The sequence below is a fragment of the Odontesthes bonariensis genome, chromosome 22, assembly GCF_027942865.1.
Source record: "Odontesthes bonariensis isolate fOdoBon6 chromosome 22, fOdoBon6.hap1, whole genome shotgun sequence".
NCBI lineage: Eukaryota > Metazoa > Chordata > Actinopteri > Atheriniformes > Atherinopsidae > Odontesthes > Odontesthes bonariensis.
In genome coordinates, this window is record NC_134527.1 from 4,061,482 (window position 1) to 4,084,279 (window position 22,798).

The window sequence follows — 22,798 nt, forward strand, 5'->3', positions numbered from 1 at the left end:
GAAAGCAATGAAATATAACAAAATCGAATAAGATAAAAGTGCCATCATACTACTGGGTATTAAAGCCATCCTAAATAAGTAGGTTTTTAGCCTAGATTTGAAGAGGCCCAGGTCAGAAATAAGACGCAGTAATGGTAGTACTGGTTATAATAAGCTACTGTATTATACATTATACTTTCTTAAATATCTATCCCTCATCTCTAATGAACATTTTGCATTGAAAATGAACCATTGACATTTAAACCAGCTTTAATTAAGACAGTTTCAGTGTCTCAAATAAATATTTCAGACGTAAATTTGAATGAAAAACACAGTAATGGTGCACATCACCTTCAGAGTTTTCCTGTGAAGCTGGCTGTGCTCTCTCAGCCTCTTCACCAACACAACTAGTATTTTCCTCCGACATTTCCTGTAAAATAAAAAGCGCATTTTCAACTTGACACAACTGTTTTTGAATTCTGAAGTTCAACTAATGTGATAACAGAACAAAGTGTAACACCAACAGCGGTATTTTTCTTTTAGTCTGCATTTAGAGAACACTTACCAGAAAGGTTTTCAAGTTCACCTTAAGTGACTTTTAACGTATCCCACCGTATACATTTGTGTTTTAGTAATTTCTCAACGTCTGTTTTGTGTGTTGCCAAGCAACAAGGAACGGCCATTCGCTGCAAGGCATTATGGTTAATGTCGTTCTCAACGCTTGTCTTGACCGTTTCAGATGAAACAAAATAGGCATTAACTTTTAAACTAACTCTACAGGTATAAAAAGCTTATTAAAATTATATTTATTTTTTGAAGACTCTTGAAAGGCTTTTTTCTTTATTCTAAAATTAATTTTAGTGTGAGTCTCGCTGTAACCGCAGCAACGAAGACTGTCCCTTTAAATATTGCTTGTAAACAAAAATGTCCACTTCAGAGACCAACGGAAACAGAACTGCAATAGACTTAAAACGACTTATCATATATTATATTATATCTTCATTATCTACATACTTGAATGTCTAAATATCACGATTTATTAACATTGTAAATTAACATTGTACTGCTTTCAGTCAAAAAAAAGAAGCTGTCGCAAATATATACATTTTGCGGCAGCGACTGCTCAATTTGATTGGATGCTTTTTGCCGTAAACCGTGCTGGTATCAACGCATGGAGAGAGTCGGCGCAGCGTGTATTTGCTTCTGAAAGGTAAGTAATGTAAAAATGTCCCTTAAAGTCGTTATCGTGTTGTATCATATTTTCCACGTTTGTATAATAGCTTCAGATAGCCTCCATTGTTTATGTGGTTACCTGGTTAGCTAGTTAGCTTGGCAAAATGAGCCCAAGCCCTGAAGCTAAAGTGGCAACAACACTAAGAAATTTACAATAAACGTGCTGCGTTAGAACGGAAACATCAATCCTTTACCACTAAAACTATTAAAGAAAATTAAGCACCGATGAAAAGTGTTTCTTCAAAGTATTTACATGCTGTTTTGAGAGGTCTGACGACGTCTCACATTGTAAGAACCGGTGATTTTAGTTGAATTAACTTTACTGTGCAGCTCGATGAACCAAAACAACGGACACTGAGTGGATGGCAAAGAACGTTTTTATCTTTATTGTTGATGTGCCCAAATGTTCACACAGTACACAATAACTCCCTGTTGAACCAGCTCTGGCTAAAATGATGGGATCACCACTCTAAGAGATTGTTCATGCGAGCTTTTCTCTTTTCTGAGTTAAGATGAGATCAAATGAGTCACAGATGTTTAATTTAACAGCTGAACATTCATGCACAAATAAGTGCAGTTAAAAGAGAGTCTTTACAGGATTTAACAAGCTGTTGCACCTTGCCGATTGAGTGGAAACGTGCCCCCCAACATGAGAAGTGTCATTAAAAACAATGGAATGGATTTTAAACTCCTTTGAAATCGTCACACAACTTTCCCAGTTCGTTTCCAGTCCGCTGCACAAACAAAATGAAAAGGTTGTAGAAGGCAAACGTACTGTACAGGTTGACCAAGGAAGACGTCAGAACGTCAGGACAGAAAACCCAAAGCAGTATGCCTGAAATGGGGAAACGTTTCAGGATGATGACGCGTCTTTTCACGGAGAAATGAGCATTCAAACTTTTCTTCAGAACTCGACGACATGTCCAGATCTCAGCCCAACTGAGAATTTATGGAGGGAAAAAAAGGGTCGATGACAAGGTTCCATCCTGCAAAGCTGATCTGTGGACGAATAAACAAAGAATTCAAGCTTTCTCAAAAGCAACAAATACTTTATAGTATTGGTAAAAATAGTATTTCTATTTCTTTTGTGGTTTGTGATCCCAAAATAGTTTTTCTCTCCTTCACCTTGAAGAGAATTTGCACGTTCATTCATGAACGTGAATGAATGAAATAGTTTCGTGTCCTCTCTGTGTATTTGTTAAAGGTACAGTTCGCCTCTTTTGACATGAAGCTGTATGACATCCCATATCAGCAGCATCATTTCTGAACATCTTCTTACCCCCTGCTGCGTCCTGTGAGCAGAGTTCCAGCCTCGTTTTGGCGTTGATGAAGGTAGTCCGGCTAGTTGGCTGGGGTTTAAAAAATAAAGCGCTTTGCTTCTCAGAACAATATGCGTTCAAAAGAGTAATACATTTGCATCACAAAATCGTTCTCCAGGAAAAAGTCAGACCTCACATCGCTTGGCCCTATTTTCTCTCCCTTTGTTGTTCATAAATGATGTTGCTGATATGGGATGTCATACAGCTTCATGTCAAAAGAGGCGAACTATCCCTTTAAAGTATGCGTGTTAATGTTAGAATGTGTTTTTGCTTTCCAACATATTATTCACCTGACATCTGAAGTGCTTCATATATTTAACTGCTGACATTAAAATCGCACGACAGACCTGAAGTGATGCGATTGTCGTATGTTGAAATTCTTTGTAACCCTGGTTTCTTTCCTTTTTGTCTCAGTATCTCTTAAGGTCACACATGAAAATGGAAGGTAAAGCTAAGAAGCCCTTCTCTCCTAAAGGTGGAAAGAAGCTGAACCAGAAAGGAAAAGGTGAGAAATGTGACGCATAAACCAGCGACACTCACCGTTGCATTAAAGCAGGTCCATCACTCATGTTTCTCACTCCGTACAGATAATATAGGGACCAAATTTGGAGGGAAACCAGGCGGCAAACCAGGCGGCAAAAGGCCCTTCAAACCGTTTAACGCAGAGAAGAAGAGCTGGCCGGGGAAGGCCAGAGATGGAGGCAAGAAAGACCAAAAATCGGCTTTCTTCAAAGATGGAAAAGGGCCACAGGGGAAAAGGAAATTTCCTGCAAATAGAGACGAGAAAAGAGACGGTGGAGGTGAGAACACGTCTTTGTTAAAACAACATAAACTTAACCTTTTACCGAGGCACTAATTGATTCCATCAGAGGTCATGTTTTGGTTTTTCTGCCATGAGTTTGATCATCGGAGGCTTTGATTCTCTAACAGTTCTGGGGGGGTTTGCATCCTCACGTTGAGACTCTCGTTGTGTTCGCGTCTCTGCTCAGGTCCGGCGGCTAAGAAGCTGAAGAAAGGAGAGTTTAATGCGGAGAACAAGAAGAAGCTGACGGAGGAAGAGCTGAAGATGAACAGGCAGCAGAAGAAGAAGGAGCTGAAGAAGAGCCGACAGCAGGCGGACAGGAAGGACATGTTCGAGATCATCTGTCGCTCCAAACAAGTGTGGGAAAGTCTCAGGAGGTAAATGTACTTTATTTATACAGCCCGCTACAGACAATCCTTACGGTGTACCAAAGTGCTTTACAGCAGGTAATAAATAAAGAGAAGAATAAGTAAAAACAAATAAAAACAATAAAAGAACACTTAAAGCAAACTGTTGAGGGAGGGAGAATGAGAGAATGAAAATTATTTAAAATTATTTGTAGTTGGTTAGTGCAAGATGTAACCTACATTTTTTTTAATATATTATTATTTTTATTTATATAGGTGTTTATTAACTTATTTATTTTTATTATTTTCATTATTTCGTATTCATTGCACAGTAATTTGCTGACTAATTACTGCGGTTAATGTATCTTTTTTAATTATTATTTTCTTTTCTGCCATATGTTTTGGATGTTTAAATTGTTGGATGTTATATTAACATGAAAAAACAATAAGTATATGATTTAAAAAAAGAACAGTGAAAGCAATAAAATACAACAAAATCAAATAAGATAAAATAAAAGTGTCATCACTGGGTATTAAAAGCAATCCTAAATAAGTAGGTACACACACTAAACTTGTTGGTCCTGCTCAATATTTGTGTCAACAGGAAGAAATGTGACGATGAGCAGAAGAAGAAACTGATGAAGGAGCTTCATGATCTGATCCGGGGGAAGGTCAAACAGGTGCGTCGTACCTGCGTTTCCTTTGTTTCATTTTGTTTGGCAGCTTTCCAAACGTGTCCACTGTCGCAGGAACCGAAAACTAGGTTTTGTTGGATCAAATCGATAACTGAGCTCTGGGAAACACGAATAAATCGCCAAATAAAACGCTCCCACGTCTCAGTGTTGAGGCGTCGGATCTGTCCTGTTTCTATCATCTCAGGTAGCTGGCAAAGATTGAGCAAATGCTTTTAAGACGAGATTTTGAAACAGTAATTCATGCCTTCGTTACAACTCGGCTGGATTACTGTAACGCTTTTTACTTTGGAGTCAGCCGGTCTTCCCTCAGGCGTCTCCAGTTGGTCCAGAACGCTGCTGCTCGGCTTCTAACCATTTTAGGGTTCATTTTAAGATTCTTTTATTTGTTTTTAAAAGTTTACTTGGGCTGTGTTCGAAACAGCATACTACATACTGCATACTGCATACTCATCGATCAGACAGTATGCAGAGCGTTTACCCACAATGCATTTCGCTCCTGCCCGAGCCGAATTCAGCCGGCCTGAAGCTGATTTCGCTTAAGCTATAAACTCTGTAAACTTTAGCAACATTTCAAACATTTTCAGGTGAGAAAGTAGTCGTTTAGATCTCCAACGTGTTGAAAACCTGACAAAATACCGGCTATTTACAATTTTGTTCCCACGAATTCGGCGCTACTAAAGCTAGCCGCAGTGAGCAACACACTTCCGGTTATTTTCACAAAAATAAAATACTCGTTTTCTTTTATCATAGGGAAAGCCATTACCATACAATCGGTGCTTTTGTTTTGAAAACAGGAAGTGAACCTACCCTCGTTGTAGCTAGCTTGAAACTGCCGTTTTGACAGGAAATGACGATCGGCGACGTCACGTTACGTTGCATCTTGGGTAGTTTGAGTATGAGTAGTAACCTCATGATGCATACCCAACATTTCAGAGAATCTAGTATGCATCCGGGAACTTCTGCTTACTAAAACTCGCATACCAACTCAAAAAGTTAGTAGGAGTAGTAGGAGAAGTATGCGGTTTGGAACATGGTCTCGCCCCATCTCACCTCTGAGCTGCTCGCTGCCTCAGCTCAGCTGCTCCTGGAGGTACCGAGGTCTAAACTAAAGCTCAGAGGAGGCGGAGCTTTTAGTGTTTAGCTCCCAAACTATGGAACGATCTGCCGTTACATATCAGAAGTGCCTAAAACTCATCTTAAGACACATTTTTATTCTTTGGCTTTTAACACATGTTGAGACTTTTGCTCTTACTTCTGTTATCGTGTTTTATTGTTTCTGTTGTCTTGATTTCCGTCTGTACAGCTGCTGTTGTTTTAAAGTGCTTTATAGATAAAGAAGAAGTAGTAGTAGTAGTGTGCATTAATCATGCGAGCGTCCTCTGCTGCCTCCAGATGGCGTTTGCTCACGACGCCGTGCGGGTGCTGCAGTGCTTCATCCAGTTCGGCAGCCACAAGCAGAGACAGGAAGTGTTTGAGGACCTCAAAGGTGGGCGGGGCCTCTGTTTTTCTTTTATGTTTACAGCTCAGAATGATCTATATTCTGGGGCATTTACAGTGTGTTGTTGTCTCCTGCAGACGACATCCTCCCTTTGTGCAAGTCTCAGTACGGCAGACACGTGGTGAAAAAGTTCCTGATGTACGGGTGAGTCGGCTCAGACTGAATTAAAGGGATAGTTCGCCTCTTTTTCTTTGTCTCTGCGTGTGGACGTGTGATGCATGGGTCCCGCTTTCCCTCCTCAGGAACAAGGAGTTGGTGGCGGCGGTGATCCAAACGTTTAAGGGTAAAGTGCGGCAGATGCTCCGGCACGCCGACGCCTCGTCCATCATAGAGTACGCCTACAACGACAAGGCCATGCTCGCCCAGAGGCTCATGATGACCGATGAGCTGTACGGGAACACCTACACCGTCTGCAAGGTGCGTTCTCAGCATCAAACTGTTCAGACTTTCACAGCTTTCTCCTTTCTTTTTGGTTTTAATCTTTTTAATCCGTGTGGTGGCATTAAGGGAGTTTTTCTGCACGACTGTGTGCTTTTTTTCATCAAATCAAATTTATTTGTAGCACATTTCATGTCCAAAACAATTCAAAGTGCTTCACATAAAATAAAAGCATTGCAGCAGGGAGTGGAAGAAGCATTAAAATTACATAAAAGAATATAAAGAGAAACAAATAAAATCATTTAAATGATTAAAAACAAGCAGATAAGTTCAAAGATATTTCATGCATAGACACATGAGAACAGAAATGTTTTTAACCTGGATTTAAAAATGTCTCCATTTGGTGAAAGTTTAATCTCCACTGGCAGTTTGTTCCACTTGTTTGCAGCATAGCAGCTAAATGCTGCTTCTCCATGTTTAGTCTGGACTCTGGACTGGACCAGCTGACCTGAGTCCTTGGATCTAAGAGCTCTGCTGGCTTAAAACTCCAGCAGCAGCGTTCTGGATGAGCTGCAGATGTTTAATGCTCTTTTTGGGGAAGTCCAGTTAAAAGAGCGTTACAGTGATGGAGTCTGCTGGAGATGAATGCATGGAGGAGTTTCTCCTGGTCTGTTTGGGAGAGGAAACCTTTAATTCTGTTGATGTTTTAGGCAACATGAAGGCTGAGAAACCCTAAACCTAACCCGGACGGGCTCAGTTTTGGAAAGACGCTCGTGTTTGACCGTGTCTGAACTTTTTCTCTTCTCAGTCGCTGGAGTGCAACACCATTGAGAAGGTTCTGAAGGCCAACCCGGACAAGCTGGCCGGCATCATAGACGAGATGAAGACGAGTCTCACTCCCATGGCCCAGAAGTAAGGCCACAGATTAACGTCTTTGTTGGAGGAGCAGCAACATTTATGCAGACTTTTAGTCGTTAATTCAAACAATAGTTCCTGCTACTCGCAGCAGGATGACCCAAAAAGAACAATAATCCGGTCCTCGTTGGTTTTTAGAACGAAGTGAATACAGCCTCAGGTCTTTACTCATTAAATAAAAACCTGGGAAAGGTTAGAGTAGCGTTTCCAAACTGTTTGAAGTTCACCATTTTTCAGTGTGGACGAACATTCGAAAGAGCTACATCTCAGACTCTCCAGGCCTCAGTTAGCATGTTAAAGGGATAGTTTGCCTCTTTTGACATGAAGCTGTATGACATCCCATATCAGCAACATCATTTATGAACATCTTCTTACCCCCTGCTGCGTCCTGTGAGCAGAGTTCCGGCCTCGTTTTGGCGTTGACGAAAGTAGTTCCGGCTAGTTGGCTGGGGTTTAAAAAATAAAGCGTTTTGCTTCTCAAAACAATATGCGTTCAAAAGAGTAATACATTTGCATCACAAAATCGTTGTGCAGGAAAAAGTCAGACCTCACAATCGCTTGGCCCTATTTTCTCTCCCTTCGTATCACTGCTCGGTCTGCACTTCGGTCTACACAGCACGCAGTTATACGAAGGGAAAGAAAATAGGGCCAAGCGATTGTGAGGTCTGACTTTTTCCTGCACAACGATTTTGTGATGCAAATGTATTACTCTTTTGAACGCATATTGTTTTGAGAAGCAAAACGCTTTATTTTTTAAACCCCAGCCAACTAGCCGGAACTACTTTCGTCAACGCCAAAACGAGGCTGGAACTCTGCTCACAGGACGCAGCAGGGGGTAAGAACATGTTCATAAATGATATTGCTACACTGGAAAAAATGCCTCTCCAAAAATAAGAAAAACAACAAATACGAGACGTTTTTGCTTGAAATAAGCAAAAAAAAAATCTGCCAATGGAACTAGTGAAAATCATCTTGTCAAGATTTCTTGAAATAAAATGTGATATTTAGGACTTTTGAGATAAAAATTTGTTTTCAAGACTTTTTCATTTAACAAGATATTCCAGATGTATTGTCTTCAAACAAGTCCCTATATCTGGCTGTAATGGTACTTGTTAGGCAGTTGTGTCATACAGCTTCATGTCAAAAGAGGCGAACTATCCCTTTAAAGGTTAAAGTTAATGACAGCACAGTTAGAAAAAGGCTGCAGGAGAAAGCATCTTCTCTCTAAAAAAGAACATGGCCGCACAGTTCAGGTTACGGACCGATCATGATGCAGCGTATCAGCCTCACACCGACCGTAAAGTCCTCTGTACACCAAACTTCTGCTGCTGTTGTGTTTCAGGGAGCAGGTCATCAAACACTCTCTGGTCCACAAAGTCTTCCTGGATTACTTCCGGTTTGCGCCCGACAAACAGAGATCCGTAAGCAGCTCTTTCTGTTGTTGAACGTGTGTTCCTCTGCCGGTTTTCCTCCGTCTATTCACCGCTCGCGTTTGTGTTTCCTCTCTTTATTTCACGTTCGCCGCGGCGTGAGCAGGAGATGATCGAGTCCATCAGAGAGCCGGTCGTCTACATGGCGCACACGCACGACGGCGCCCGAGTGGCCATGCACTGCCTGTGGCACGGCACAGCGAAGGTGGGAACGCGCCGGACCACTCCTGGGAGTCTTTACTCCTAAAAGCCTCAAGTGTTTTTGTTTCAGCCGTTTTTTTTTCTTTTCTTTTTCCATGTTTCAGGACAGAAAAGTTATCATCAAAACCATGAAGACCTACATGGTGAAGTTTGCCACGGTGAGTGGGCGCCGCCGCCGCGTTTAATCAGATGTTCTTTAGTAAAAGCAAACGGTTTAAACTGCTCGCTGTCGACTGTCCACAGGGGGAGTTCGGTCACCTGGTTCTGCTGGCGATATTCGACTGTGTGGACGACACCAGGCTGGTCAGACAAGCGGTTCTCTCAGTAAGTGTTCCAACTCAGGTTCTGGCTCTGATAAGTGTGTTTAAAGGGACAGTTCGCCTCTTTTGACATGAAGCTGTATGACATCCCATATCAGCAACATCATTTCTGAACATCTTCTTACCCCCTGCTGCGTCCTGTGAGCAGAGTTCCAGCCTCGTTTTGGTGGTGATGAAGGTAGTCCAGCTAGTTGGCTGGGGTTTAAAAAATAAAGCGTTTTGCTTCTCAGAACAATATGCGTTCAACAGAGTAATACATTTGCATCAGAAAATGGTTCTCCAGGAAAAAGTCAGACCTCACAATCGCTTGGCCCTATTTTATCTCCCTTCGTATCACTGCGTGCTGTGTACACCGAAGTGCAGACGTTAGGTTTTACTCTTTGCAAGATTAATTATGATGTAAAATAAAATCTGGAAATCCCAATTAATCCTCTGTTTTGGTGTCATTTGGTGAAATAAGCTGGTAAACTAGACTTACAACCACAATGTAAATGTATTAAAGGCAGCCAAAACTGACCAAATCAGGTTAAAATACCAGAAAAATCTACGTTATGTGTGTTTAATCATATTTTGAATGTCACACCTTTCAAAGCATAACTCGATCCGTCCAAAAGTCAATCTTAACACAAATAAAGTTTAGTTTACCAGCTTATTTCACCAAATGTCAACAAACAGAGGATTAATTGGGATTTCCAGATTTTATTTTACATCATAATTAATCTCGCAAAGAGTAAAACCTAACAGTTGCGGTGTTTGCTGCACGGTCTACACAGCAGGCAGTGATATGAAGGGAGAGAAAATAGGGCCAAGCAATTGTGAGGTCTGACTTTTTCCTGGAGAACCATTTTGTGATGCAAATGTATTACTCTTTTGAACGCATATTGTTTTGAGAAGCAAAATGCTTTATTTTTTAAACCCCAGCCAACTAGCCGGAACTACTTTCATCAACACCAAAACGAGGCTGGAACTCTGCTCACAGGACGCAGCAGGGGGTAAGAAGATGTTCATAAATGATGTTGCTAATATGGGATGTCATACAGCTTCATGTCAAAAGAGGCGAACTATCCCTTTAAGTGTGCCTGTAGTTCTCTACAGGATCCAGTGTGATGCGATGCATGATTTAAAGTGAGTTTAGTCTGATATCTGCTTGTTAAACATCTGCGCAGGAGATCCTGTCGTCTCTGAGCGAGGTCATCGGTAATAAGTACGGGAAGAAGGTCCTGCTGTACCTGCTGAGCCCCAGAGACCCGGCTCACCAGCTGCCGGAGATCATGAAGGTGCTGGAGCAAGGAGACGGGAACGCACACAGGTAACGGCTCTGAACGTGATCTGGGTCGGTCGGCGCCGCCGGCCCTCTGAGGTCTAAAGCTTCTGTCTGCCTCCAGTAAAAAAGACGCCGCCACGCGGAGGAAGGAGCTGCTGGAGGTCGTCTCCCCCGCGCTGCTGGAGTACCTGCGCGACAACGCCGCTACCATGGTGACGGACAAGGCCACCAGCGTCGCCATCAGCGACATCTTGGCGTCGGCGTGCGGGGACCTGCGGCCCGCCATGACGGCGGTGGCTCAGCTGGCCAATCAGGAGTTGGTGCCAGGAGGGATCAAAGGCGATGTGAGCGGGTTTATGGTTTTCAAGTCCAGACGAGGGTCTGAGAAGGGCTTCATGTGGAGGAAATCTGTACCATAAGTAGCACGTTAAAGGGACAGTTCGCCTCTTTTTACATGAAGCTGTATGACATCCCATATCAGCAACATCATTTATGAACATCTTCTTACCCCCTGCTGCGTCCTGTGAGCAGAGTTCCAGCCTCGTTTTGGTGTTGTTTGATGTTGCTGATATGGGATGTCATACAGCTTCATGTCAAAAGAGGCAAACTATCCCTTTAAGAAGCCTCCAGAACGGGTCGGAGCGTTTTTTACTGAATTGTTTGGTTGTCTCTCGCGGCAGCTTCACATGGCAGAACATCCAGCAGGACACCTGGTGCTGAAGTGGCTCATCGAGCAGGACGCCGTGTTGGCAGCGGCTGGAAAAGAAGGTTAGAAAAACACACGAACAAACGAACAAATAAACACAAACAAACAAGCACACGCACACACGAACAAACAAACACGCACACACACGAACAAAGAAACACACACACAAACAAACACGCACACACACGAACAAAGAAACACACACACAAACAAACACGCACACACACGAACAAACACGCACACACACGAACAAAGAAACACACACACAAACAAACACGCACACACACGAACAAAGAAACACACACACAAACAAACACGCACACACACGAACAAAGAAACACACACACAAACAAACACGCACACACACGAACAAAGAAACACACACACAAACAAACACGCACACACACGAACAAAGAAACACACACGAACAAACAAACACGCACACACACGAACAAAGAAACACACACACAAACAAACACGCACACACACGAACAAACAAACACGCACACATACGAACAAAGAAACACACACACAAACAAACACGCACACACACGAACAAACAAACACGAACAAACAAACACGCACACACACACACACAAACAAACACACACGAACAAACAAACACGCACACACACGAACAAACAAACAAACACGCACGCACACACACAAACTAACAAACACGCACACACATACAAACTAACAAACACGCACACACACAAACGCACACACACACGAACTAACAAACATGCACACACACACGAACTAACAAACACGCACACACACAAACAAACACACGCACGCACACACACAAACAAACACGAACAAACAAACACGCACACACACACGAACTAACAAACACGCACACACACACACGAACTAACAAACACGCACACACACACGAACTAACAAACACGCACACACACACGAACTAACAAACACGCACACACACACGAACTAACAAACACGCACACACACACGAACTAACAAACACGCACACACACACGAACTAACAAACACGCACACACACAAACAAACACGCACACGAACAAACACGCACACACACAAACAAACACGAACAAACACGCACACACACAAACAAACAAACACGAACAAACAAACACGCACACACACAAACAAACACGCACACACACAAACAAACACGCACAAACAAAAAACACGCACAAACAAACAAACACGCACACACACAAACAAACATGAACAAACAAACACGAACAAACAAACACGCACACACATGAACAAACAAACAAACACGCACACACACGAACAAACACGCACGCACACGCACGCACACATACAAACAAACAAACGCGAACAAACAAACACACACACACACACAAAGAAACACGAACAAACAAACACGCACGCACGCGAACAAGCACGCGAGCGAGCATGCACGCACGCACACAAACACAGAGTAAGATTCCCACAGTGTTAATGATCCAGGCTGTGCTGCGTTCAGGGCCTGTGACAGCTGGTCAGTTTTCTGCGTGTTGACGCCTGCTTTTCGCCCTCAGAGCGGTTCGGCAGGATTCTGGTGGACACGGTCGGGACGGATAAAATGCAGACCTGGTTCAAAGCCAACAGAGGCGCCATGGTGCTCTGCAGGTGCGTGTGCGTGGACGTCTGGAGTTTAAAACGCGGCTGGAGTTCCTCCTTAAAAACTTTGTGTTTTTCCGTTGTGTTCGCAGCCTTCTGAACAGCTGCGACGCGTCTGTGGCGGCGGAGGTGAAGGCGGCGCTCCGGTCCATCGAGCCGCAGCTCAGCAGCATCAGCGACAACAAAGGAGTCGAAATCCTGCTGGAGAACCTGAACAAGTAGACGCAGGCGTTGGAACTCTTTAAGAACTCTTTAAGAACTCTTTAAGAAGCGAACACGGCCCGAATATGTTTCAGCTTTCTGTCTGCGAGGGGAAACGAGTCTTTGAGAATCTGTGGTGGAGCTTTACAGGGTCGCTTCGTTCAAGGTGTTCAGATATCCATCCAACTGGCCCGATGCCGAATTAAAAGAATTCCCCCTGCAGTGAAGTTTATAAATATATATATGTGTGTGTAAAATATCAAAGTCTGGACCATTAACAACCTAAATCCCTCAGATGAGTCCAGTCAGAGCCCAGCGGGTCGTCCTCTGGTTCAGATAGTTTTTGTATTTTGTTGTTGATCAATTTTGAATCAACTGGGGAAAAAAAAGCTCTAAAGTATAATTAATTCCATCACTCTGAACTAAACAAACAGTTATTAACCGTTATTATAACGCCTTTAAAGTTGGATCTTGACTTTTTTTTATGAATAATTATAATTAGTATTTAAACTGTTTCTCTTTGGGATAAAAAAAAGTTTTTTTTTTTTCTTTATTTTTTAGTATTTCAGAAAACTGGCTGAAAAAATATTTTGCAATGCTTCAATTAAAATGTAATTCAGTGTTTTTCTGAGTCTCTGTGTGACCAGTGTTGAACTCATTTATAAAAGAGGAGCGCTGTTCCATCCATCAGCTGTGATGCTTGGATCGGCTGAGCAGAAATCTACAAAGTTCCTTCTTCCCTGGGTGACACTGAGCTGGTTCCAAAGCCAGCTGAGAGGAAAAAATAAGATCCCCAGCAGGTCTAAGGTCCAAAACACGACGTGTATATGCATATATTCCACTTTTTACTTCATGGTGACCCGACATTCTCGTCGAGAATTAATACTAGGGCTGTGCAACGATTAAAATTTTGAATCTAATCACATGATTTCCCTGATTAATCACGATTAATCGCATTTGTACGCAAAATCCAAAAATGAATCCAAAAGTAGTGTATAGCTTTTAGCATTTAGCTTTATTTTAAATGTGCTGCCATATGAATGAAAGTGCCATAACATTTGTTGTGCAAACACACTTTTAACATCAGCATCTTTCTGTAGTTTTTATGTAGAAGCCTCGCTCCACTGTCTGTTTCCTTGAATGACTTGCTGCTATCAGTTGTGTGTTTTGCCTTTAAGTGATATTTTAGACTGGAACTACTACGCTGAGAAGACAATTCAACTTGGCAGTGTTTACAGATGACTTTGGTTCTGTCGACTCCGCCGTCTGGAAGAACTTTAACATGAAAATGGCCGAGTAAAAGTTCCGTACCCTTCTCCATGTTTGGTGGATCCGCCGATTACTTTCTTTTCCTGTTCCACAGCAGACAGCAGCAGACTTTTACAAAATAAAAGCCTGTGAGCAACAGACTTTTACAATAATAAAATAAATAATAAAACAGCCCCATGTACAGAGGCTATAGTCCTCGCTGCAGCCGGTTCGAGTCCCGCATCGGACGGCCCTGTGCTGCATGTTGTTCCCCCTCTCTCTGCCCCCTGCTTCCTGTCTCTCTGAACTTTCCATTAAAGGCACAAAAGCCCCAACAAAAATGTTTCTTTTAAAAATGCGTTAATGTGTATCGGCGTTAAATAACTAGCGAGTTAACAGCTGCATTGATTCACTGAAACATGGTCAAACATGAATATAAACACAGAATATGAGACAGAAACGGAGCTTTAAAGTGAATATTTGGCCTGAGCGCCTTTATTTCAAACACAGCCTGAAGAAATGAACAAAACCAAAGTCAGCGTAACTCCAGGATTATTTTCCCATTTCCACAGTGATGAGATGTGAAAAGAGTCTGTGATAAAGGAAGGTCTGCTGACTCCTCTGCTGGGCTCCATGAAGTGGAAGAGAAACAACAACATACAGACACACCGACACCAGGATCCCACTGATGTTTAGAGCTCAGAGAAGTTTAGATTTTAATATTTCTGTGAATCAAACTCCTCATCAGCAGTGATATCCTCCATGGCTGCACAGACACAGGAAACAGCAGCAAATAAACAGCAGAACAGCAGAGACATCAACGCAACCAGCTGTCAGCCACAAGCTGACTAAACACATTTATTTCACTTTACACAAACTCTGCTGAGGATCCAGGAGAAGAATAAAGCCAGATCCCAGCACAGAGCGGCTGAGTGAATGTGGTCTGCACTCTGTGGAGGAGAGTCATGGTTCCAGAGACGCTGTAGAAGGACAGAATACCTGCTCTGTGATCCAGGTACACTCCCACTCTGGAGGCCCGGGGACCTGAGATGGAGGTTTCCATGCTGTTGTACCTAAATGTATAACTGTTTGAGTAACACTCTAATGACCAAGATTTGTCATTAGATCCAAATCCACATTCAGTCCATCCTGCTCTGCTGATGTTCTTGTATGCGACTGCTACACCAACTCCTCTCCCTCTCCACTCCACCTCCCAGTAACAACGTCCAGTCAGACTCTCTCTGCTCAGGACCTGAGACCATCCAGTGAATCTGTCTGGATGATCAGAATAAGACTGATGTGGAAACATAAAGCTCACTTTTCTGTTCCCCTCTGACAGTAACAGCCATGTGTGTGCTGTGTTTGGATCCAGTGTGATTTCACATGAATATCTTAAGAATCCAGCTCTGCTCGTTGGTTCTGGTTCTGACAGTAAAACATCCACTTCAGCGACTCTCAGTGAGATGTTGGCCCATTCCTCTCTCAGGATGTCCTGTAGTTTATCTCTGAGCTCTGACACAGCTGCTGTCACATCCTCAAAGTGCCTCAGAGGACGGATCTGGATGCTGGATGAGTGTGTAGCCCCCCTGAGTGCTGACACTGAGGGCCAGCTGTGCAGAAACTGGCTGTGATCCTCTGTGTGTGAGAGCTGCTGCAGCTCAGCATCTTTCCTCTTCAGCTCAGTGATCTCCTGCTCCAGCTTCTCCTGAAGCTCTTTGACTCGACTCCCTTCGGCTTCCTGCTGGGATCTGATCTGCTGCTTCACATCAGAGCTTCTTTTCTGGAGGAGACGGATCAGCTGGGTGAAGGTCTTCTGGCTGTGCTCCTCTGTTTTATCAGCAGAGCGATGGATGGCCTCCAGCTGCTGCTGAAGCAGCTTCACATCTTTCTCTGCGTCCTGGATTCTCTGCTGGATCTGCTGCCGACTCCCCTCCAGCTCTCTCTGCCTCTCAGTCCTTTCTGCTGCAGCTGACACTGTGTCGTGGCCTTTATGATCCTCCATTAAGCAGAGATAACAGATGCACTTCTGATCGGTACGGCAGAAAATCTTCATCACCTCACCGTGAACAGAGCAGATGTGATCAGCAGGAGCAGCTTGGAGTCCAGTCTTCTTCAGCTGCTCCACTAAAGCAGCTAACATGGTGTTTTTCCCCAGGACAGGCCTCGGTATGAAGGTTTTCCTGCACTGAGGGCAGCTGTGGATCCCCTTCTGATCCTCTCCATCCCAGTGGGCTTTAATACAGCTCATGCAGTAGCTGTGTCCACAGGGAATAGCCACCGGATCCTTCAGCAGATCCAGGCAGATCGAACAGGAGAAGCTTTCTCGGTCCAGCTGAACTCCTTTCTGCGCCATTTCTCCTCTCAGATCAGCGACTCAGTGAGTTTCACTTCCTGAAAGCTGAAACTTATCTGAGCTCTGAGCTATAAATCACGTGTCTGTGCAGAGAACAGAGCCTATCAGCTCCCCTCCTGTTGGTTACACCCATCATGAGCTGCAGATCTGAAGGGGAGGAAACAACAAGTGAGTCGGAGCTGATTCACAGCAGACTTCATGGTTAAAACACGGGTCGATTCTTCTTTTAATCCCTTTGGAAAGAAGCTTCACTTTCACAGTGAATGCAGCAGAGTTTTGAGCCTGAAAAATCAGGAAGAACATTTAGAAACTAGGGCCGGGCAACGATTAAAACTTTTAATCTAATTAATCACATGATTTCCCTGATTAATCACGATTAATCGCATTTGTACGCAAAACTGAATCCAAAAGTAGCGTATAGCTTTTAGCATTTAGCTTTATTTTAAATGTGCTGCCATATGAATGAAAGTGCCATAACATTTGTTGTGCAAACACACTTTTAACATCAGCATCTTTCTGTAGTTTTTATGTAGAAGCCTCGCTCCACTGTCTGTTTCCTTGAATGACTTGCTGCTATCAGTTGTGTGTTTTGCCTTTAAGTGATATTTTAGACTGGAACTACTACGCTGAGAAGACAATTCAACTTGGCAGTGTTTACAGATGACTTTGGTTCTGTCGACTCCGCCGTCTGGAAGAACTTTAAAATGAAAATGGCCGAGTAAAAGTTCCGTACCCTTCTCCATGTTTGGTGGATCCGCCGATTACTTTCTTTTCCTGTTCCGCAGCAGACAGCAGCAGACTTTTACAAAATAAAAGCCTGTGAGCAACAGACTTTTACAAAATAAAAGCCTGTGAGTAAAAGACTTTTACAAAATAAAAGCCTGTGAGCAACAGACTTTTACAAAATAAAAGCCTGTGAGCAACAGACTTTCAAGTCCCGCATCGGACGGCCCTGTGCTGCATGTTGTTCCCCCTCTCTCTGCCCCCTGCTTCCTGTCTCTCTGAACTTTCTTATCCATTAAAGGCACAAAAGCCCCAACAAAAATGTTTCTTTTAAAAATGCGTTAATGTGTATCGGTGTTAAATAACTAGCGAGTTAACAGCTGCATTGATTCACTGAAACATGTTCAAACATGAATATAAACACAGAATATGAGACAGAAACGGAGCTTTAAAGTGAATTTTTGGCCTGAGCGCCTTTATTCTCAAACACAGCCTGAAGAAATGAACAAAACCAAAGTCAGCGTAACTCCAGGATTATTTTCCCATTTCCACAGTGATGAGATCTGAAAAGAGTCTGTGATAAAGGAAGGTCTGCTGACTCCTCTGCTGGGCTCCATGAAGTGGAAGAGAAACAACAACATACAGACACACCGACACCAGGATCCCACTGATGTTTAGAGCTCAGAGAAGTTTAGATTTTAATATTTCTGTCAATCAAACTCCTCATCAGCAGTGATATCCTCCATGGCTGCACAGACACAGGAAACAGCAGCAAATAAACAGCAGAACAGCAGCAGAGACATCCCAGCAACCAGCTGTCAGCAACAAGCTGACTAAATACATTTATTTCACTTTACACAAACTCTGCTGAGTCTCCAGGAGAAGAATAAAGCCAGATCCCAGCACAGAGCGGCTGAGTGAATGTGGTCTGCACTCTGTGGAGGAGAGTCATGGTTCCAGAGACGCTGTAGAAGGACAGAATACCTGCTCTGTGATCCAGGTACACTCCCACTCTGGAGGCCCGAGGACCTGAGATGGAGGTTTCCATGCTGTTGTACCTAAATGAATAACTGCCTGAGACACAATCTAATGACCAAGATTTGTCATTAAATCCAAATCCACATTCAGTCCATCCTGCTCTGCTGATGTTCTTGTATGCGACTGCTACACCAACTCCTCTCTCTCCCATCTCCACCTCCCAGTAACAACGTCCAGTCAGACTCTCTCTGCTCAGGACCTGCCACCATCCAGTGAATCTGTCTGGATGATCAGAATAAGACTGATTTTGTTCCATTACTGTCACTTTTCTGTTCCCCTCTGACAGTAACAGCTCTCTGTGTGCTGTGTTTGGATCCAGTGTGATTTCACATGAATATCTTAAGAATCCAGCTCTGCTCGTTGGTTTTGGTTCTGGTTCTGGTTCTGACAGTAAAACATCCACTTCAGCGACTCTCAGTGAGATGTTGGTCCATTCCTCTCTCAGGATGTCCTGTAGTTTATCTCTGAGCTCTGACACAGCTGCTGTCACATCCTCAAAGTGCCTCAGAGGACGGATCTGGATGCTGGATGAGTGTGTAGCCCCCCTGAGTGCTGCCACTGAGGGGCAGCTGTGCAGAAACTGGCTGTGATCCTCTGTGTGTGAGAGCTGCTGCAGCTCAGCATCTTTCCTCTTCAGCTCAGTGATCTCCTGCTCCAGCTTCTCCTGAAGCTCTTTGACTCGACTCCCTTCGGCTTCCTGCTGGGATCTGATCTGCTGCTTCACATCAGAGCTTCTTTTCTGGAGGAGACGGATCAGCTGGGTGAAGGTCTTCTGGCTGTGCTCCTCTGTTTTATCAGCAGACTGATGGATGGCCTCCAGCTGCTGCTGAAGCAGCTTCACATCTTTCTCTGCGTCCTGGATTCTCTGCTGGATCTGCTGCCGACTCCCCTCCAGCTCTCTCTGCCTCTCAGTCCTTTCTGCTGCAGCTGACACTGTGTCGTGGCCTTTATGATCATCCATTAAGCAGAGATAACAGATGCACTTCTGATCGGTACGGCAGAAAATCTTCATCACCTCACCGTGATCAGAGCAGATGTTCTCCTGGAGCTTGTTGGAGGGCTCCACCAGCTTGTGTTTCCTGAGTGGAGCTGAATCATAATGAGGCTGAAGGTGTTCCTCACAGTAAGAGGCCAGGCAGGATAAACAGGACTTAACGGCTTTCAGCTTCCTCCCAGAGCAGACATCACAGGCCACATCTTCAGCTCCAGCATAGCAGTGATCAGCAGGAGCAGCACGGAGTCCAGTCTTCTTCAGCTGCTCCACTAAATCAGCTAGCATGGTGTTTTTCCCCAGGACAGGCCTCGGTATGAAGGTTTTCCTGCACTGAGGGCAGCTGTGGATCCCCCTCTGATCCTCTCCATCCCAGTGGGCTTTAATACAGCTCATGCAGTAGCTGTGTCCACAGGGAATAGTCACCGGATCCTTCAGCAGATCCAGGCAGATCGAACAGGAGAAACTTTCTCGGTCCAGCTGAACTCCTTTCTGCGCCATTTCTCCTCTCAGATCAGCGACTCAGTGAGTTTCACTTCCTGAAAGCTGAAACTTATCTGAGCTCTGAGCTATAAATCACGTGTCTGTGCAGAGAACAGAACCGGTCGGTTCACATTCTGTTGGTTACGCCCATCATGAGCTGCAGATCTGAAGGGGAGGGAACAACAAGTGAGTCGGAGCTGATTCACAGCAGACTTCATGGTTAAAACACGGGTCGATTCTTCTTTTAATCCCTTTGGAAAGAAGCTTCACTTTCACAGTAAATGCAGCAGAGTTTTGAGCCTGAAAAATCAGGAAGAACATTTAGAAACTAGGGCCGGGCAACGATTAAAACTTTTAATCTAATTAATCACATGATTTCCCTGATTAATCACGATTAATCGCATTTGTACGCAGAATCCAAAAATGGATACAAAAGTAGTGTATAGCTTTTAGCATTTAGCTTTATTTTAAATGTGCTGCCATATGAATGAAAGTGCCATAACATTTGTTGTGCAAACACACTTTTAACATCAGCATCTTTCTGTAGTTTTTATGTAGAAGCCTCGCTCCACTGTCTGTTTCCTTGAATGACTTGCTGCTATCAGTTGTGTGTTTTGCCTTTAAGTGATATTTTAGACTGGAACTACTACGCTGAGAAGACAATTCAACTTGGCAGTGTTTACAGATGACTTTGGTTCTGTCGACTCCGCCGTCTGGAAGAACTTTAAAATGAAAATGGCCGAGTAAAAGTTCCGTACCCTTCTCCATGTTTGGTGGATCCGCCGATTACTTTCTTTTCCTGTTCCACAGCAGACAGCAACAGACTTTTACAAAATAAAAGCCTGTGAGCAACAGACTTTTACAAAATAAAAGCCTATGAGCAACAGACTTTTACAAAATAAAAGCCTGTGAGCAGCAGACTTTTACAAAATAAAAGCCTGTGAGCAACAAGCCCCAAAAAATAAATTAATTAAAAACCTGCGTTAATGTGCGATAAAATGTTCATCTGCGTTAAATAATTAACGAGTTAACGAGATAATAACACCCTAATATATTCCACTTTTTACTTCGTGGGGACCCGACATTCTTGTTGAGAATTAATACAGAAACGAGAGGAAATGTACATTCCAGCACAGTGATTTGACTCTACTGAAAAAGTTCAAAATTAGCAGCATCAACACAAAAATATTGCAGCTTTGCGGCAGTTTTTAGCGCGCCGACATGTTTTCAGGTCTGTAAAACACTGAGGGTAAAAAAAAAACTGAGCGTCCAACTCCAGCTGCCGGCAGGTCTGGAAGCTTTTGAAGGTTTTGCTGGTTGAGAACATCACAGAAAGTTTGAAGTGAAGCAGCCAGGATACAATCAGAACGCCGACTTTCCGCTCTAATTTGATTGGTTTAACGACAACAGTGCGTTAAGGCTTTCAGCCTCTTCATCCTCCTTTTCACAGCTTCAATGCAACCAATAACATGCGGCCCGTTTCCTCGATATATTCCAGAGATATTAAACAGATTTCTGATCTTTGTAGTAGATTAGATTGATGATTTTTATTTTTGAACATGTATAAAAAAAGAAAATGTATGTAACTATTTGTACATACAAAAGAAAGAAAAAAATTAAAAATTAAATCACAAAGTACAAAACACCGGAAGGAATGGGAAGACGTACAATACTTTTTTAGTCTCCCTTTTAACTACTCTTCAGTTTGTAAATATCCTAACTACAATACACCAATATAAATATATATACACACACTTCCTAAATATCTAAATAAATAATCACAAAATGATGTGGATCCAAAAAGGAGGAGCCCAGCTGGCAGCTGAAGCTTTAGAGGTGACCAGATCAACAATTTGGCACCTCCCAAAAACAGAAGGAATGCAAAGAGCTAAGGAGCACCTAAAGGCCCGCGAGACCAGGGCTGTGTTCGAAACCGCATACTTCTCATACTACTCCTACTACTCATACTAACTTTGAGTTAGTATGTGAGTTTGAGTAAGGGAGAAGTTCCCGGATGCATACTAGATTCTCTGAAATGTTGGGTATGCATCATGAGGTTACTACTCATACTCAAACTACCCAAGATGCAACGTAACGTGACGTCGCCGATCGTCATTTCCTGTCAAAACGGCAGTTTCAAGCTAGCTACAACGAGGGTAGGTTCACTTCCTGTTTTCAAAACAAAAGCACCAATTGTATCTTAATGGCTTTCCCTATGATAAAAGGCAACGGGTATTTTATTTTGTGAAAATAACCGGAAGTGCGTTGCTCACTGCGGCTAGCTTTAGTAGCGCCGAATTCGTGGGAACAAAATAGTAAACAGCCGGTATTTTGTCAGGTTTTCAACACGTTGGGGATCTAAACGACTACTTTCTCACCTGAAATGTTTCAAATGTTGCTAAAGTTTACAGAGTTTAGAGCTTAAGAGAAATCAGCTTCAGGCCGGCTGATTTCGGCTCGGGCAGGAGCGAGATGCATTGTGGGTAAATGCATTGGTGGAAACCCAGCAAGATGACTCGATCGTGTGAAAATGTAGAGATGTGTTCGTGCTTCTTCATTAAAGCAGAGTTTCTTCCCAAATTAATCCCAAATAATTAGGAGGAACTTCAGAATGTACTGCAGGATTAAAGCAACAGTTGCTGAGCCAAAAGAAATGAGAAACAGAAGCAGAAGTTGGCAACACATTGCAGGGCAGCACCAGTGGATCTGAGTGATTGGGTATAAATTCAGTGACGGTAATCTGCTGTAAAGCAGCTTCAGGCTAAAGAACAGATTCCAAGCTGTAATTTCAAGTTTGCTTGCAAACACATTAAAGGTCAAAACAGTTCAGGGATTTAAATGAGGATTTCTCGCTGCCCGTCAGGAAAAAGCAGAGTTTAACTCGTTGAAACGGTTTCCCACGTGAGGTCAGGAGCTGGGAAGGTGGGCACCTGACCTCAGACCCTCCTTCATCCAACAGGCCTCTGATGAGAAACCCGAGTGGCTCTGAGCCAGAGACACAGAACGATCCACAGCCCAGATGGCGGCTCTTAAACTTCTTATTTATTTCCGTCCCGC

General features: G+C 43.3%; 3 protein-coding genes across 3 annotated transcripts; 1 reads left to right on the plus strand and 2 right to left on the minus strand.

Annotated features, from left to right (window-relative positions):
- The first annotated feature begins 1,106 nt into the window (after positions 1–1,106).
- On the plus strand, positions 1,107–13,340 carry pum3 (pumilio RNA-binding family member 3). The gene is made up of 18 exons (XM_075455250.1): positions 1,107–1,189; positions 2,946–3,036; positions 3,119–3,331; positions 3,521–3,710; positions 4,285–4,360; positions 5,768–5,861; positions 5,951–6,017; positions 6,116–6,290; positions 7,060–7,163; positions 8,509–8,587; positions 8,703–8,801; positions 8,902–8,955; positions 9,041–9,121; positions 10,284–10,426; positions 10,503–10,725; positions 11,062–11,149; positions 12,623–12,713; positions 12,797–13,340. The coding sequence occupies exons 2-18, from the start codon at positions 2,964–2,966 to the stop codon at positions 12,924–12,926; spliced, it is 1,980 nt and encodes a 659-aa protein (XP_075311365.1). The 5' UTR covers positions 1,107–1,189; positions 2,946–2,963; the 3' UTR covers positions 12,927–13,340.
- A 1,401-nt stretch (positions 13,341–14,741) lies between these two features.
- Positions 14,742–16,587, minus strand: LOC142373072 (tripartite motif-containing protein 16-like protein). Its single transcript, XM_075456138.1, has one exon. The coding sequence runs from the start codon at positions 16,504–16,506 to the stop codon at positions 15,022–15,024; it is 1,485 nt and encodes a 494-aa protein (XP_075312253.1). The 5' UTR covers positions 16,507–16,587; the 3' UTR covers positions 14,742–15,021.
- Positions 16,588–17,727: 1,140 nt separating this feature from the next.
- LOC142373071 (tripartite motif-containing protein 16-like) lies at positions 17,728–19,838 on the minus strand. The gene has a single exon (XM_075456137.1). The coding sequence runs from the start codon at positions 19,757–19,759 to the stop codon at positions 18,083–18,085; it is 1,677 nt and encodes a 558-aa protein (XP_075312252.1). The 5' UTR covers positions 19,760–19,838; the 3' UTR covers positions 17,728–18,082.
- Between the last annotated feature and the right edge of the window lie 2,960 nt (positions 19,839–22,798).